Genomic DNA, 18,785 nt, shown 5'->3' with positions numbered 1-18,785 from the left:
TTTTTTTGAAGGTTGCCAAATCTGGGGCTGTTAAAGACTGTCCCATCCCAAGAACTTTCCACTTGCAGCTGTCAAAGATCTTTTTTTCTTAATTAAGCCAAAATAGCTGGATGTCTGAGCTGCTTACTGATTGCAAATTAAGTGTCTTTGGAAACCATTTTACGTCTTCCAGGCCTGGAGGCCAATCCATGGTGCTCTGAAGATTTATGTACTCTCTGGTAGGGAAAACAGAAGGAGGGGGTGTCACAAGGCAAAAGGGCCCTGTGCAGGGAGGTAGGGATTCCTGGGTGGGACTTACCACTGGAAGAAATGCATCCACTGGGGAATCTGTGGTGTCGTGCATGGTTTCTATAAACTGTCAGGCCATCCTTGTTTACACACTATGAGGACATTCTAGAAAGCATCCAATATACTTACTTTGTAAACTTCACATCTTAGTCCTGATCACCCACACTGATCTTTCCTGTGCTCAACAGCCTCATTCTTCCAGCTCAGAGTTCTGTATAGTTCTCTGAGAATAGTCACATACTACTTTTCAGACTTGATACCCAGCATCATTTTCACCTTCCCACTTAATAAGTTTCTTCATTGTCCTTGTATTCACTTTAATACACATACATACATTCTTTTTGAGAATATAAATGTTCTAGGTGCTAGGCACTTGGTTAGATTCAGTGTGTTAAATCATTCAGAAATGATTTGTGCATTCTCCAAACTCAAGAATACATGCACTCAGAACACAGACGGCAAAACCATTACCCACGCTGACTCTTGAGCCTTCAATCATCCTGGATAACCATCGCTCCCCAGACAACTCCAACCCAGGAGTCTTTATTTCTACAATGACTCAAATAAATAGTCCTTCTGAAAACGTGGCCAAGTAGGACCCAGACAGATAGTTGTCTTGAGCAAAGGCTTGCTTCTGTTCAAAGTCACACCACGTCTGACGTGGGCATACAGGTGAAGGACAACAGATACAAAGAATGACTTCACTTTCTCTGTGCTAAATACAGCTGCTCATATTTAGTTGCTGGGTGTTGCTTTCCTTTTCCCATTTTAAGAAACTCTTTCTTCAATGAAAATTCAATAGTGAATCACTGAGACCCCACAAGGAGAGAACTGTGCTCCGTGGAGGACACCTGTGAAGAGGGCCACCAGGGCAGTTCCCACAGAGTGGGTCTGCTGGGCACACAGCCATCCCCCCCAGGCCGGCTCTGACCCAGGTTACAGTAATGCTAAAGATCTGCTTTAATCCAACCAAAATAAGAGCAGTCAGTCTTAAAGCTTTTAAAGAAAAAAAATAAATAAAAATAAAAAATCTAGTTCTACCTTTGACCCAGGCTATTTTTCTTCAAATATTTAAAGTTCAAAGGCACTGTGTGCTTATACTTTTACTTCAAACCAGAAAGTCACTCTTACTGTATTTGATCACCTTCTTATTTTAATTTGCACACTTGAGTAATAATAAAGCATATGCTGGACTTTAGCCTAATATATCATGTGTATAATAGTATCGGAACCTTTTTTCTTACTTATTAACTAGGAAATACATAAAATACTGACCTTGTGGGTAAATGACTTTCACATTCATTTTTAATCATTATTATGTTGCCAAAGAGTTGCAAGAGTAAGGTTTTAACATGGCTCCTGGGAGAATTATACCAGTCTTTATGGAACACATTGCTCACAGCTGTGGTGAAATATCCATCACTAAAAATCACAGCACTTTTTTCCACGTCAATGACATCACTGGTATAATTTAACCGTACTTCACATGTGGGAAGCAGTTGTCTACCAGTGTGAACTTAACCTCAAACTGATTCTAAGGACATGGGAGAATTATAACATCATTTTAAAATTTAATTTGCATTCACCATTAATGTCACTTTCCAAATATTTTGGATAAGACTCACAAAGGCCATACTCCTCTCCCTGTGATGGCAGATAATAACTTCAAGATAATTCTTAGAGTATTATCAGAAAGACACCTTTCATAAGATCACTGTACCACCCAAGACTCCTCTGCTTTTCAATTACTCTTGTTCTAAAGATTTTTTTGTCCCATAAAGACTTTCTGTTTAGAAATGTGACAGTGAGGCTATTAGACTCTAAAACCTAAACCAGTATCCTCTAAGAATCTTGATGAGAAATCTGAAATCGTGCCAGGAAGAACACCAAGTAGATTTTTATAGGGTATTTGGGTTCTCAGTGACATAGAAGAAGAAGAGAAACAAATGAAAAATGCCCATTATTAAGTCTCTGTTATCTTATCTCTGATATTGACTTGTTTCATGATAAACTAAATGTCATTCTATATCCTTCCATTGGGCAACATTAATTTTCAGATTATTTTACAGGATAAAATAAGTCCCAAATTGCTTTTTAGCTAATAGGAACTACCCTTCTCCTTGATTTCTTTCATCTAAACAGGAGAAAAGAAATGTGTTCCAATGGGAGGATAAGATCAAGGAGGCAGAGGGGAAGAGCACTCAACTGCATGGAACACATTCTTCTCAAGGGAAATATTTGCAACCAGAAACACAAAGTTTCTAATAGTATATATATCTATATCTATATATACGTGTATATATATATAATATGTGTGTATATATATATGTATATATGTATGTACATATATATATATATACTGTGTGTATATATATATACACATATACACTATGTCATTTCAAAGAAGAAAAATAGGTCCAGTAAGGACTAGAGTTACCTGAGGGCAGAGAGGGGAGGGAAGCTATTTTGAAGCTGTGGTAAGAAAAGTTTCTCTGGGAGGGGAAATTGGAGTGGAGACCTTATTGAGGAGAGAACAAGCCAGTGGGTAATCAGGAAAGCATGTTCCAGGTCTAGTGAACAGCAGCTGAAACCATCCTCGGGTGAGAATAACCTTGGTGTGTTCCAGAAATGAAAGGAAGGGAAGGAAGCAAGAATGGTGTTGCCAGAGGGAGAGTGGCACAAGGTCAGCAGAGTGGTGGGAGAGGAGGTTGGAGAAGAAAGCAGATTCTGTGGCACCTCATGGACCACAGTGAAAACTCTGGATTTCATTCCAAGTGTGAGAAAACCCATGAGAGGATTTTGAGCAAGAGAGGAGAGGAATTTTGTTTATGTTTTTAAAATGAAGATTTGAGCTGCTTTGTGGAGAACTCATTATAGGAATGCAAGAGTGGCATCAGAGATGAGTAGGAAGCTCTTCCATGAATCCAGGTGAGAGAGGATGATGGCTGGAATAGGCGAGTGGGAGTGGAGGCACTGAGACTAGGGAGAAGCACACACATCCTGAAAACACAGCTGACGGGACTTCCTGATGCGGGAGGTAGGCTGTAGCTGTCAGAGAAAGTCTAGGAGGAGTCAGCGGCTAGGGGGCAGGTTGTGCTACCAGCTAAGATGGGTGTTCCGGGATCACCATCACTCTGTCTAGGGCCTCAAAGACTCAAGGAGCTCCCATCATGGGGAAGAAGCCAACACACACACACACAAGTCACATATCCTCTGACAAGTTTTGCGATAGAAACACACTCAGAAATTTCCTGATCTCTGGATTTTCCGTAACTTTCATTTAAGCACTTCTTGATTTGTCATTAGCATGGGCAACTGAATAGTGTGGCCTGTTGGGATATCTGGTATTCCAGTCCTGGCTAATCATACAAATTTGTATAGCAGCGTATTCTTTATTATTCTCTATCATCTAAATATCTATTGCTTGGCACTACAGAATGTATTCTCCTTATCCATGTAACATATGGAAAAGTATACCTCTTTTTCCCAAATTTTCATACTAGTCCAAGGCAAATTTGATCACTCAGAATAGAATCATATTGTCTGTACTCCTTAAGATACTTGGTGGGAATTTGCTATATGATGCAGAGAGCTCAAACCTGGTGTTCCATGACTACCTGGAGGGGTGGGATATGGTGGGAGGGAGGTTCAAGAAGGAGTTGATGTACGGCAAAACCAATACAATATTGTAAAGTAATTAACCTCCAATTAAAATAAATAAATTTATATTTAAAAAAAAGGAGGGAACATATGTATGTTTATGGCTGATTCATACTGATCTATGGCAGAAACCAACACAATATTGTGAAGAAATTATCCTCCGATTTAAAAAAGAAAAAGATTCGTCTACATTTGACAGAGGAGAGTAGGAAGAGAGAACAGAACCCATCTGTAGAACTTCTGATTAAATACGTTGAAAGTGAAAGTGAAAGCCTCTCAGTCCTGTTTGACTCTCTGTGACCCCATGGACTAGATGTAGCCTACCAGGCTCCTCTGTCCATGGAGTTCTCCAGGCAAGAATACTATAATGGGTAGCTGTTCCCTTCTCCAAGGGATCTTCCCAACCCAGGGATTGAACCCAGGTTTCCTGCACTGCAGTTGGATTCTTTACTGTCTGAGCCACCAGGGAAGCCCAATAAGTTGGGAAAGGTCCAAACAGTCCTTATGTTAATAAGCCTCCCCTCTATCTGATGCTAGAGTTACACTGATCACCCTTGGAAAAAAACACTATTATCTATTAACTGTTTCGTTGAACCCTATGCCTTCTATATGGTAGACAGATGAATCACATTCAATATAAAGTTTTAGAGCTAATGAAAATAAAAGATGATATCTTAAAGATTCTATGACCCAAACCTCCTTTTATTCATTTAAATACCAGAATTTCAAGAAGCTGAATGCCCTTAAGACGTACACATATAAAACACATCTGAGTTCCCAAACATAGATTATATTAGGATATTTCATTCATTTTTAATGGAGTCAAGCATGCTACATTTGAGTGATTTTATAAAAACTGATTTTTTTAAATTATTATTATTTTTTTTTTGCCTAGGGGAAAACTTTTAGAAGGAGCTTTTGTGACTACAATCAGTATGTTCATATTATGCATAATTGTGTTTCTAACATTTTCATTTTGGATCACAATAAGTCAAGTATAATAACTAACAAGATGGAGAATTCTACCTTCCCCTTGAGACATTTAGCACAGTACTCTCACTAACACTATAGGAAAAGATCCAAAGTAACAAGGAAAAAGATACACTGCATTTTATTGTTCTCTTCACATGCATAGGACTTTCAATGAATAATCACACACTTCAATGAAAATGGTCATCAACTTCTAATGCTACAGAATCCTTTTGAAACAGACCCATTAGTACTTAATCTCATTTTCTATGTTTCCATTAACTTCCTATGTGTACTTTTATTAGATGAAATAAAAGTTTTGTCCAAAATTCCCTTGGTAAGATATATCTTGGCTTTTAAAAATTTTACCACTACACTAAATAATTTAATGTTCTAGGACAAACTACTCAGATAAACTTTAGTTTTAATAACATATTTAAGAAATATTTGAAAAACTCAACATACTTCTAAATAAATTATTTTTGTGTACCGTCTCATAAAATTATGCATGAGACCCCTTAAATCATTAAAAAAATTAATTCACAACTTTTAACACTGGGTATCTTGTATCTCTAGTATTTTCTCTTACAGTATTAGAAAATTTAGATTTTTATCAGAACGTCAGTAAGTTCATTTTCATGCTACTATATTATTTATAATAAAATCATTTGTCATGGTGATAGATGGCTTAATAAGTATAAATTAAGATAGTAAAAGTTACTACCTTATAACTTGATTTGGGTCTTTGAGTGTGAGAAAATCACTAACTCAGTCAGCAGTGAAAGGGCTTGGGCAGAGTTCCCTAAAGAAAGGAAGACTGAGTTATCCTGGAGCAATGGATTTTAAAGGATAGCCCTTTTTCAAAAGGCTGTCTGGAAAACTAGAATTCAAAACCAGCCAATTTGAGACACTTAAAAAATTTTTTCCTTATCCTGTACAAGAGTTGTTAGAAGAGCATAATAATTAGCATTAGCTAATAAACCAAAAACTAGAGAGAATTCTGCTACCACATGTAGCAGAACAATTGTATCTCAACAATTAAACCGTAATCTCTAGTACCAACATTTTATTTCTCTGGCTTTCTTGGATCACATGTATTGCATTCATGATTCCCCTAATTTGTACAGCACTAGACAAAATTGTCGGAGAAGGCAATGGCACCCCACTCCAGTACTCTTGCCTGGAAAATCCCATGGATGGAGGAGCCTGGTAGGCTGCAGTCCATGGGGTCGATAAGAGTCAGACACAACTGAGTAGCTTCCCTTTCACTTTTCACTTTCATGCATTGGAGAAGGCAATGGCAACCCACTCCAGTGTTCTTGCCTGGAGAATCCCAGGGACGGGGGAGCCTGGTGGGCTGCGGTCTATGAGGTTGCACAGAGTCGGACATGACTGAAGTGACTTAGCAGCAGCAGACAAAATTGTAAAGAAAGCCTGTTTCCCTTTATACATCTTTTTACTAACCACACATAGTCTCCCACAAGCCATATATAGTTTTAGAGAACACCGACCCTAAATGCCAATGCCACTTTATGCAATATACCTGGAAGTAGGGATGTATTGACATTACAGAAGAGAACTTTAGGGAAACAGCCACGCCTGCGTACATACAGTTAATCTCTAACATTGAGATCTCAGGCATCACACTGACAACCACGCAGGGATATCAATCTTTACAAATCAGAACCTTAAGTGACTAATTCACACATCTGTATAAAGACTGATCTATACATCCGAAACTTGGATCAATGAAGAAAGGAAGGAAAAAGGAATGAAAGAAAGGAGAGGGAGTGACTGCAATTGATCAACTTCAAGAATTGCTTGGCAGGTTTCCCTGCTTGTCTTGAGCACTAAGGAAGACCCTTGCTTCTTCTGATGCCAATGAAAAGCAGTGTGTGTGCATGCTCAGTCGTGCCCGACTCTTTGCAACCCCATGGATTGTAGCCTGCCAGGCTCCTCTGTCCATGGAATTCTCCAGGCGAGAATATTGGAGTGGGTTGTCATTTCCTTCTCCAGGGGATCTTCCCAACCCAGGGACTGAACCTACATCTCCTGCACTAGCAGGCAGATTCTTTACCACTGAGCCACCTGGGAAGCCCTGAAAAGCAGTGTGCACGGTGGTTAAGAGGGTGCACTGTGAAGTCGGATTGACTGGGTTCAAATCCCCCTCTACCACAGGCAAATTCCATCTCCATACCTCAATTTCCTTATCTGGTAACATAGAGATGATGCCTTACATGATAGTTGTAGGAAATAACTGAGTTAATACGTATGAAATATTTAGACAATAGTAAGAATGGTGAGAGCTTGACAAATACTGAACATCCCCATCTGTGGAACTGCAAGCACCTCTTACTTCCACTCCACCATACAAGGCAAATAAACAGAAAGAGGACGTTTCTGATCCTCATGAGGGTTCTAGAGGATGAGTAGTACTTGGGAGAAAGAATTAAGAAGAACTGCAACTAGAAGACCTAACTAGACATTTCTCCAAAGAAGACATATAGATGGCCAAGATATATACATGAAAAGATGCTCAACATCACTAATTATTAGAGAAATACAAATCAAAACTACAATGAGGTATCACCTCACACTGGTCAGAATGGCTATCATCAGAAACCCTGGAGAGCATGTGGAGAAAAGTGAACCCTCCTGCACTGTTGGTGGGAATGTAAATTGGTACTGCCACCATGGAGACGAGTATCGAGGGTCCTTTAAAAAAAAAAAATAGAGCTACCATATGATCCAGCAATCCTACCTCTGAGCATATATCCAGAGAAAACTGCAATGCTGATTACAATATCCAAGACATGGAAGCAACCTAAATGTCCATCAACAGATGAATGGATAAAGAAGATGTGGTATGTATATATAATGGAACATTACTCAGCCATTAAAAAGAATGAAATAATGCCATTTGCACAACATGGATGGACCTGGACATTATCATACTAAGTGAAGTAAGACAGAGAAAAACAAACATCATATGATATCACTTACATGCAGAATCCACCCAAAGTGATACAAATGAACTTATTTACAAAACAGAAACAGACTCACAGACTTAGAGAATGAATTTATGGTTAACACGGGAGAAGCAGGGGGCAGGGAAAGATTGGGTGTTTGGGTTGACGTATACACACTGCTGGGAGAAGGCAATGGCACCCCACTCCAGTACTCTTGCCTGGAAACTCCCATGGATGGAGGAGCCTGGTGGGCTGCAGTCCATGGGGTAGCTGCCAGTTGGACACGACTGAGCGACTTCACTTTCACTTTTCACTTTCATGCATTGGAGAAGGAAAGGGCAACCTACTCCAGTGTTCTTGCCTGGAGAATCCCAGGGACAGCAGAGCCTGGTGGGCTGCCATCTATGGGGTCGCACAGAGTCAGACACGAATGAAGTGACTTAGCATACACACTGCTATATTTAAAATAGATAACAAGGACCTACTATATAACACAGGGAACTCTGCTCAATATTCTATAATAACCCAAATGGGAAAATAATTTGAAAAATAATAGATTCAAGTATATGCATAATTGAATCACTTAGCTGTACACCTGAAACTAATACAACATTGTCAATTAACTACATTCCAATATAAAATTGTATAAAAATTAAATTTAAAAAACTGCAATTATTTAACCTGCAGAGAAAAAAAGCTAAAGAATATTTCTGGCCATCATTTCTGTTTTTCCTAGAAGAAGCATAAAAGCTCAAATGGCAGCAAAAGAGCAGGAGGAATTGATTTAACTGGGCTCTAAAGAGGAATGCTCAGACTGAAAAAGTTGTTCAAGTCTGAAATCACTGCTGTGGGAGTGGAGGAGGCTGCCTGCTGAAGACATGGTTGTGCCCCGGGCAAGTAGATAAGCAAGGTGCCCTTGAAAGCTTCTTCACGCTCTATGTCAGTATTTCCCTGGAAATTTTTTTGTATGTGTGTTTAAACATAACAGAAACATGTAAAGCTCTGGGCTAAAAACTTGAGATTTTAGCAGGAAAGTATTCTTCCTGCCTTCAGCATAACAGAAGTACATGTCACGTTGAAACAAACCCCATATAGCCAAAAATCCTTCTCATTCTCTAGCTGAAAATACTTAGACAGAATGATACTGTGAATTTTGTCATTTGATAGTGATCCTCAGATTTAGGAACAGAAGCAAAATTTTCAGTGCAAGGGACCTGATTGTGAGATTATTCACGACAAAGTGACCTTAACAATTTGATAATCGGGTCTGCATAAATATCCAACGTGTAAGAGAATGAAACAATAAATAAAAGCAATAAGAACCTCATTTATGAGCCCTTTCCTGGTTTGGAAATTCAAATTAATTCTTAGAAGAGTATGTAGGCCAACTGTTCATCTAAGTGGGAGAAAAATATTCTGCAGAAAAGTTCCTGGGAGAAGGAAATATTTTTAGTATATATGCCTAATCATTCTTTTTGACCTCACGGCATAAACCATAACAAATTTAGTTATTAACTTTGAGATGGCATAAAATTCCTGTTAAGAAATCTCAGGATCTGTATAGTATGATGTTTTAATGCACAGATTAAAGGTCTGATATGAAAGCTATAAAATGCTTTTTTTTTTTCCATCTTAGCATTCATTCTTTTCCTGTTACTTTAGGACAAATACTTGAGGTTTATTTAATTTCAACATTCCATCAGTCAATAATCCCAGCAGGAGAACGTTTCTGTGGTTAACTCACTTTATCTCCCTGAATAATGAAAAGAAAACAGCAATTTGAGAGTTAAGTAATAGGAACTAGAATCTACCAGGGACTTTATAGTGTAGCACATGTCATTCTTCACCCTGTTTTACAGGTAAAGAAAATGAAGTATAGAGTTGTTCAGTCAACCAAGATTATAGGGTTTCTGACCTCAGTGTCAGACTGTGGACCACCTTGTGTCCTCAGTAACAAATTCCCAAGCATTTGGATTTCTGCACTTCTGACAGGGTGGGTTATTACCTATGTGTTGAGATTCTCAGGGAATTCTTATTGCTATCAGCTAGAGAAAAACATGGAACATGTTTGGAAGAAGAATAGAAAATATCCTGAGGTCCTTAAATGAGTGGAGAAACTTAAAGAGCAGAAAGGTCTGAGCTGGGGAAGGACACTCACCATTGAAGAAAATCTGAGGGTCACAGCTGCCCTGAGCCTTCACCCATCCCCCACCCCCATTCCAGGGCTCACAGCTCCCAGTAGATCTAACACCCACTGAGGTGATTTCCAGGGAACCCCAGCTTCATCCATCACAGGAGTTTTCCTCAGAGCATATATTATTCCTAGAGGGTGACTTGAGAAATAAGTAAAATAAAAGCCAGCATATGTTTAATTTATAGTTGAGTGAACATGCAGATAACACTGTTTGTTTTCAATTCAAGCAACATCATACAGTTGGCTAACTGAGAGAAACAGATGGGTGGCTATCTTCATTTTTCTAAATATTTTCTAAAGAGTCCAGACATGTTCCTTGGAGGGGTTATGCAAAGTAAGATTTTATTCTCCTGCTCTTTAAGCGCAGCATGGCATTTTTTTTGTGAGAAAAGAGGGTTATCTATTTCTTCTAAAATGCCTTAATGAATGGGAAAAGATATGGTTTAGGTTACAGAGTACAGCAACATTTGCTTCTTGGCATCATTATCTGGGGATTTTTGTGCTTTTCTTCCTCCTCTGCCTTATCTCTTTTCCCTTTTCACAGTTCACACTTACACAAACTGTGTCATTCATTGTAATGATAAAGCAAGTACTGAGTGTTTAGCTTTCATTCTTGTCCTTGGATGTTAAAACTGACAGCTTAGCACCTCTATTACTTTTTATCGGTGAGTCATTGCCCTTGCCAGCACTCAAGATAAGAAAGTCTCACACTTGCCAGAGGGAGAGAAAAAAACAACAGAAAAACTGAAAAGAGCACTGGGGCTGAGTTGTGCTAACCACAGAATGGACGGTAGGAGGCTGTTTTGAAAATGGATGGGCCTTGCCATTCTCCAGGACAAAGTTATAAATGAGAAACTGTCTGGTGTGATTTAGGTCATTTCCAATGGAGAGTCAATTTTCAACTGCCCAGTTAACCAGTATAAACCTCTAAGGAGTAGAGAAATTCAACACTTGAGTGTTTTAATCCAAATGTTAAAAGACCTACATTCAAAATGAATCTGATCACCTCAGAGTAAATCCTTATTTATGAAAGATTAGACACAGGAGCTGAGAATTGCCATTTGATACTACAATACTCTGTGTGTGTGTGTGTGTGTGTGTGTGTGTGTGTGTACAGAATAACAACACCACGAGAGGGTCAGAGAATTCAGTGACACATAAAGGGTGTTTTGGGATCATTGTTATTCACTGATAAATTTTGGGAAATTATACAAAATTTTATGTTTCTTTTTTCCCTCCAATACAGACCATTTTTCTTGGCGCTGTGCCTTCATCCCTATTGTTCAGATATCAATACTAAAGGAAGGTACACAGGGCTGTGCGAGACCTCAAAAACAATCTATGCTCAGGGAGACAAGCCATGGAGGTTCTGCCTTGTACTTTGTGAAGGGTTTGGGAAGCTGGTGAAAACATTACATTGATTTAAAGGAGTGGTGGGTTCAGACATGTTCAATGGGGTATAAAAGATTTTCACAAATGCTGGTCGGGGTCCTTGGCTAAGAGGAGACTCTGCCTTGGGCCCGCTGGTGTAATAAACTGCACTCCACTAAAAAAAAAAAAAATAAAGTTCCTACATAGGACTAGTTCCTCTTTCTATTGACTGCATTGCTCAGGATATACTGGGATGGTGTTCCTGCTCAGTTGCTAAGCTGTATTTGACTCTTGTGATCCCATGGACTCTGTTCCGTGGGACTCCTCTGTGGTTCCTCTGTCCATGGGATTTCCCAGGTGAGAATACTGGAGCGGGTTGCCATTTCCTTCTCTAGGGAACCTTCCTGACCCTATGATCAAATCCAGGTCTCCTACATTGCAGGCAGATTCTTTACCCCTGAGCCACCTGGGAAGCCCATTGAGATGCAGAATAACCTTATTTAATGTGAAACACATCCATTCCATATCATCATAGTCCACTTTCTCAAAAACCATGTGAGGTTCTGAATAAGCACAAATCACACCCATAAAACACCCCCTGCTAATTGATTCCCAATTTAAAATTTAAAGTGGAACAAGAACTTAAAGATGCTTGCAAAGCAATCTGTGTGAAGAAATCTAGATTTCCAATTTCTCCCCAATTTTTACAATTGTCTCATGCAAATCTAATCTGATAGCACTGGGTATTAGTTATTATCTGTAAAGAAGCTTTCCCAAGCTTCAAATTCATTATCATAGAAATGAAGTTACTTTCTGGTTGCACTTGTATGTGGTTGATGCAATATTTAACTGAGTAATTATAGATATGAACAAGTCTGGAATTACAATGAGTAGGAGAAAACATGCAAATAGAGTACTGGGGAGGGGCTGGTAGCCACTGGATTTCCGCTTGTCTTGGGCATTAGTCCATAAATCTTAGAGGAGGGCAGAGAATGACAGCTGATGCAGTAAACTGATGAATGGGAATCAAGTAATAAGAGAGTGTTTATTGTATTCCCAACTTACAGATGAAGAAACCGAGGTACTGAAAATTTAAGTAACTTAATCAACAGCACATACTTGGTAAACCCTTAAAGGATACACAGGAAGCATGGTTATATGGAAATAATTCTAAGCATTAGTTAGGAAGTACTAGAGTAGAAATGGCCAGTTACATTCCAGTGAATACTAGATGTTCTGGGAATGCATTAGAGGGATAGCCAAAACAGGACTCATGGAAACCATCTCCAAAATAAGGATGCTTAAGTTGAAGGGCCAACCAATCAGACAGAACAGGGGCAGAGAGTGATCTGGACAGAGGGACCAGTATGTGAAGGAAGGCCAAAGGCAAAGAGCACAGCACGGAAGAGAACTGCAAGTAGGTCCTAGAGTAAAAGAGAGATGAGCAAATTAAATGAGTTAAAGAGGCAAGCAGAGGCCAAGCACACACGAATACTCCATAAGTCACTCTAGGGAATTTAAACTTTACTTTGAGGACAATGGGAGCCTGAGACAGGAACCAGGAAGTAGAGTTACAGGAGCAGATTTGAGCTTTTGTGATATCACTTGACTGCACTGTGGAGAAAGGACTGGAATGCCAGATGGGAAAAAGTCTGTGGCAGTCAACCATGCAAGAGCTGATGAGGGGCTGAGTTTGCATAATGTCTATGGAGATAGGAGATGTATTTAGCTGCTAGTTTCATTAGGACTTGCTAATTGGTTGATTGCAGGGGTGGTGGTGAGAATGAGGAAATCTAAAGGGCAGTAGTCATCTGAATGGAGGCAGGTATCCTTCCTTGAGATAGTAAATTCAGGAGGAAAAGGAATAAGCTTCAAGGGTGGTGAAATTCAATTCTAGAAATGTTGTTATATTTGAATATCCAATTTGAGACACCTTATGAGTGGTTGACTCTATGGGTCTGGAGTTTAGGAGAAAGATCTGGGCTACAAATATGGATGTGGTAAATATCAGCATGTGGATGTAACTGGAATTCCACAAAAGAAGATGAAATAATATAAGGAGTAGAGAACGCAGAAGGAAAACGAGCCAACCCACCCCCAAGAGGTAGCTATCTATCACAGGCATGACATATCAATGAGCAAGCCACCATACTGGTGGCACCATGCCTACACCTAATGGCATGTGTATAATGGCATCTTTCTTCTTTTTAAAATTTCAATTCAATTCACTAAGCCTGATTTCCCATATATAAAATAGACGAGAGCGACTGAGCTGGAAAATCTATACCATAACTGGGATATGCCTTGACCACACCCAAGTAGGCAAAATAATCACTCAAGACTGAAGTGCCTTTATTATAAATATTTTCTAATTGAACTCATCAAAAAAAAAAAAAGTGGTGGGCTGGATGTCAATGGTAGCTGGAAAGAAGAGAATGGGATGTCACATCTCAACTGGTGGCTTTCAACTTCCGAGATGAATCTTTCCCCACCCTCATGAATCTGAGTGTTCATTCTGATAATTGGCTACAGTGGAAATCAATGAGTGTGAGTTGCAGTTAAACTCACCTCTCCCAGCGGCTTCCACTCCTCAGTAATGAGCAGTTTAAGCAGCCCCAAGGGATTCTTTGGCAGATGACACTCATGAAACAGTGTGTGGAGGTGAACAGTTTTGGGGTTTTTTTTTTTCATTCTTTAGCTTTTGATTGTATCAAACAGCAGGTGGGATATTATTTCCCTGACAAGGGGATCAGTCTGATGCCCACCTCCCTGCACTGAAAATGTGGAGTCAACCACTGCATTGCCAGGGAAGTCCACATGGTAAACTCTCTGATGATTTGGTGGTACTTTATTATTTTTTGACCATGGCCACACAGCTTGCAGGATCTTAGTTCCCTGACTTGGGATCAAACCTGTGCCCCCTGCAGTGGAAGCCCACTGTGTCATAACCACTGGACTGCCAGGGAATTCCTTAAAGTTTAAAGTAAGTTTTCAGTTTTTGCTACAAAGAAGTTAGTTACTTTCCATGGCTGTATCTCCTCACCCAGAGGAGGAGGGCATTCCCATTTGGTCTCTGAGGTCTCCATCATTTCCTGCGGCCGCAGTCACCTGCAAGGGTGAGTCAAAGGACAGACTTCAATGGTAAGTCCTGTAGGCCTGAATCGTCCCCCAGCAGAGGGAAAAGGCAAGTACTACTTCTAGCCTGGGAGCATTCTCAATCATAATTTGTCATCACTCAAGGCACAGGTGAACCATGGTGCATATATTAATTTTTCCTCCAAGGTCCCTTGATTTCATTTAGCTTTAAAACATTATGGTGACTACTTTTATTTATTTTTTTACTTATTGCATGCAATCTATGATTGCCACTGCGGTATACGAGGTCATTTCCCACACTTTCCGCCCAGCTCTATCCAATGCACTAAGGCTGGCTATTTGTATGTAACTCAGTATACCGTTTCTAATACCATGACTTTTACATTTTATAATTAGTTTTACTATTGGAGCTGACATATGGGGGAAAACCCAACCAGTGTTTAAGATTAAAAAAAAAAAAAACTGTATTTTTATTTAAACCATTGTTTCCTGTGTGAATGGTAAGATAATTTATACTTCTTTTTAAAATTTGGAATGCAAAGTCTCCTAATAATAGAACTTAACTTTGCTCCCCTGAAGTGCCCCGAAATAACTCCTACTCCGAAAGCTGGCCTAAAATGTGCTCATTTGTTTGCTCACTCCTTTTTTCTCTTCAACTCCATTTGATATATGTTTCCCAGGACGTAGTGGAGACTTGGGGCCCGAGAAGCTGGAAAATATAACTCCGAATTTCCTACAATCTCAGCTCCCCTTTCTCCCGCGCTCCGGCCGGGGGCGGGAACCTTGTTATTGTCACGTGGCCGCGAGGGCTACAGGCCGGGCTGGCCAATGGGAGCGCGCGGGTCTGGGCAGCACCGCCCCTCGGCTCCGGCGCACGGGGACTTGGCGCTCAGCTGCAAGGAGAAGGCGAAAAAGTTTCTTTTGCCGGCAAGAAGGGCCTCGGTGCGCGGACGCTGCTCCCACTGCAACTCTGCCACAGCTGGCCGTTGTTTTCGTTTTCCTTGTGGCTGCCCGGGAGCACGAAAGAGCTCTGCTGCCTGGACTAAGAAAAAAGGGGCTTACCTGCGAGCGCGACGGGGGGCGCGCGCCGGCGGCCCCGAGCGCCGGCATCCACTACCGGCTGGAAGTTGGTGCCGGGCCCAGAGTGTCTGCCGCCTGCGGAGACCCGGGCCGAGCTAGAAGCTGCGGGACCACGATGGGCGCGCCAAGGGTCCGCGCGCTCGCGGCGGCGCTGGGGCTGCTGCTGTGCGAGGTGCTGGGGCACGCGGGCCCGGCCGAGGGCGGCGGCCTCGAGGCGCTGGGGCCGCCTTCTGGGGTCGGCGCTGAGCACCAGTGTCCGACTCCGTGCCGCTGCTTCGGGGACCTCCTGGACTGCAGTCGCCAGCGACTGGCGCACCTTCCCGAGCCGCTTCCGTCCTGGATCGCTCGGCTGTAAGTGTTCTTCCAACGGGCGGAGGGGGAACCGCTTGAGTTTCGGGACTGCAGGCTAGGGGCCAGGATGCTAGGCGCGCAGCAGCTTTTTCCGGGGCACCTCCTCTTGGCCCAGGCCTCGAGCGGCGCCCCTTGGGGATGAAAAAGGAGCTGACCGGGCCTCAGTCTCTCTCCATCCCCTGGCGCTTGGCGGACCGCGCAGGTGGGCCCTGGCCTGCCCCACCCGGCCGCACTTGGGCGACGGGATGGAGCCACTGACAACTCCCGGGGGCAGAATCCGCGTCCTGTGCGGAGCTCGCCTAGGGGGCTCAGATGCGCGCCTTGCCAGTCCGGGGCGGGAGAGCTGACACCCTTCGGCCACCCTGAGTTCTCTGTTTTCACTTTACTAGTATGATCCCGCGGCGCAACTATAGTTTCTAACAGGTTCAAGTCACCTTTTGCGTTCCCAACACTATAGTAATCGAGCGCGCTCTTTCGTTTGGGAAGCCCTTTCAACAATTAGGTCCCTTAACCAAGCAATGGTAGACATCATTTTGTTGTTGTTTACCCTCGCTTAATTTCGCATTAGTAAATTCCATAAATTCCCCTCTTCGACCAAACTGTAGCACATCCCCATTCCGGTGAGAAGTTGGCAAGAGTGAGCAGTAGATATGGAAGGGAAGGAACTAGAGTTTTTTCAGAACCGAAGGCGTGATTTCTGTGGCTTCTCAGCGCGACCAGGCGGTTTAGGAGAGAGCGCTGGGTGCTGTTATGCAAGTTTTTGGATGCTAGGTATGAAGTCTGAAAAACTTGAAATCACTGCCAACTGCGTGAAAGAACAAGGAAGAAAATGTCGTTTAGTTGGAAAGGCTAATTTTTTCCAAATGTCGTCGTCTTGTTCTCTCCGAGCCCTCGTTTTGTTAAAATTGGAGGGCTGGTGCAAAATGTTAACAGTCACAACTTGTATTTCTTTCTTTCCTTTTAAGTAGCTATCCTGTTGAAAAAAAGCAAAAGTGCAGTCCATCGTTAATACTCAGATTTGGGCCTAACAGAGTAGTAGTGGAGATTTGAAACTCTTGAAACTTATAGTCAACTATCCTAACATTCCAAATAGTAGTGGTAGAAAGTTTGGACAGGTTGTTTAAAAAACTGTGTTTTTAAATCTCTATGCTCACCAAAGTCTTTTTTTGTGGAATATAGAATTGTCAACTGTGGGAAAGTGTATGCTTTGTGTTGATGTGCCTTAATTTTTAAAAAAGTTAAAGAGTTTTAGATTGATATGTAATCTCTTATCATGGGATGTCTTGTTTAGTAGTTTTTATTACAATTGAAGAAGGAGATAAGGACTTTAACCTAAAACAGGGAGACTTTCAATTAGTTGTGGCTAATTCTGTTCAATTGCCTCTTGTGGAGGTCATGCTGCCTTATTCATGCGCTGTGAATGGCTCTATTGACAACATGTGGAACTGAACATTTGAATGACTGGAGGTGAACACTTATAAATAATAGAGGGTTGAGAAAGAATGAACATAGTGCTTCCTGGGGTGTGTTTAGAATGGCTCAGATCATTCACGTGCTCTAACTTTCAGTAGTTTCTCCGAGTTAAGTGGCCTGTTGGATCATGCCGGTGTGCAATATATTTTTGTGTGAATGTCTTTTTAAAAAACTGGACGTCTTCAAAAAAAAAAAAAACAAAACTGTAGTGCTCTTGATTAGAAGTTGAGTTAAACCAAAAGGGGTTTGATACCTGTTTAAACATTGTCTTAAAAGGAGTTGACCTAATTAGGATTTTGTTTTCCAGATAATTTGGTGGCACACTAAAAACAAATTACAGTTTATTTGGTTAGCACAATCTTTAATTACATTTCCGCCAGCAGTAAATTGTCTCAATACAAGTCCACATTCCTTAAATGTATGTGAAAATAAGTTCCACTTGTGCAAATAAGCGCTAGGTCTGTTGTCAGAAGCCCCACCGTGATCACTCACTGGACAGCTCTGTCGTTCTTGTACATGTGTGACTTTTAACCAACTTTGTAGTTGTCACCAAACCATGTGGTCCAGGTTTCTTTATTGTAAATGTTTCTTTTGTTTGTGCCTAAAGCTCTAGAGGTCTCCTCTCTCCACCTTTGAAATGAGCAGCAAAATGCATAGAATTGAGCTTTAACTTCTCTGTTATTTGGTGTTTGGAACAGGAGGCATAAGATAGCTGCTGCTTAAATTTTAATTAATTAGAAAAGCTTTTCGGTAGACTGGCCCCGAGTTTAGAAATACGTAGCAAAATGCATGTTGTTCTTCCCCATATCTTAACTTTCTTTTCCTCAGGTAATTAAGAAAGTCAAAGTTTGCCTTAGGAATAGTTCATGAGAGCATTCTTCAGAAAAAGTTTGGTGCATACCTTTTGTTTCATTTGTTGAATTGGCAAGTTAAAAATTGATTCTCTTTAATACACATGTGTGGATGTATTTTTTCCACTTTATTCAGTTGTGATTTAGGGCCATAAAAATCCCACGGGTGAAAAGTTGAATTGTTTGAGCTGTAAAATAATAATATCACAGTTGTCTTTAAAAAAAAAAGGAACTTCTAATACTTTAATGAAAGTGGCTCTTAAAACGGTCACTATTTGAAGCGATCCTTACAACTGTCTTTAAAGGCAGACTTGAGTTTACATCTAGACTGTGTGCTTGCAAGGAGTTCTGAACCCAAAGAGGAAGGCTAGTTAGAATATGTTTACTTAGCCAAAGGGGGGGAAAGTTGCCCAGTTGTCAATAAGAGCTTCAAGTAGTTTTAAAACCTCACTGGAATTTCAGAATTATTTGTCTTATCACAAT

At 40.9% G+C, this 18,785-nt stretch overlaps 1 protein-coding gene across 2 annotated transcripts in view; it reads left to right on the top strand.

Annotated features, from left to right (window-relative positions):
• Positions 1–15,400: 15,400 nt before the first annotated feature.
• The window catches only part of LRIG3 (leucine rich repeats and immunoglobulin like domains 3), a 51,929-nt gene continuing 48,544 nt past the window's right edge, over positions 15,401–18,785 (top strand). Inside the window, exon 1 of one of the 2 annotated variants that reach the window (XM_027542401.1) lies at positions 15,401–15,978. In XM_027542401.1, coding sequence (XP_027398202.1) covers positions 15,743–15,978 — 236 coding nt within the window. In that variant the 5' untranslated portion in view covers positions 15,401–15,742. The remainder of the gene's footprint in view (positions 15,979–18,785) is intronic. The other variant, XR_003511165.1, reaches the window with a different exon arrangement.

Source organism: Bos indicus x Bos taurus, chromosome 5 (genome assembly GCF_003369695.1).
Source record: "Bos indicus x Bos taurus breed Angus x Brahman F1 hybrid chromosome 5, Bos_hybrid_MaternalHap_v2.0, whole genome shotgun sequence".
Taxonomy (NCBI): Eukaryota; Metazoa; Chordata; class Mammalia; order Artiodactyla; family Bovidae; genus Bos; species Bos indicus x Bos taurus.
This window is presented reverse-complemented; position numbering and strand designations above follow the sequence as displayed.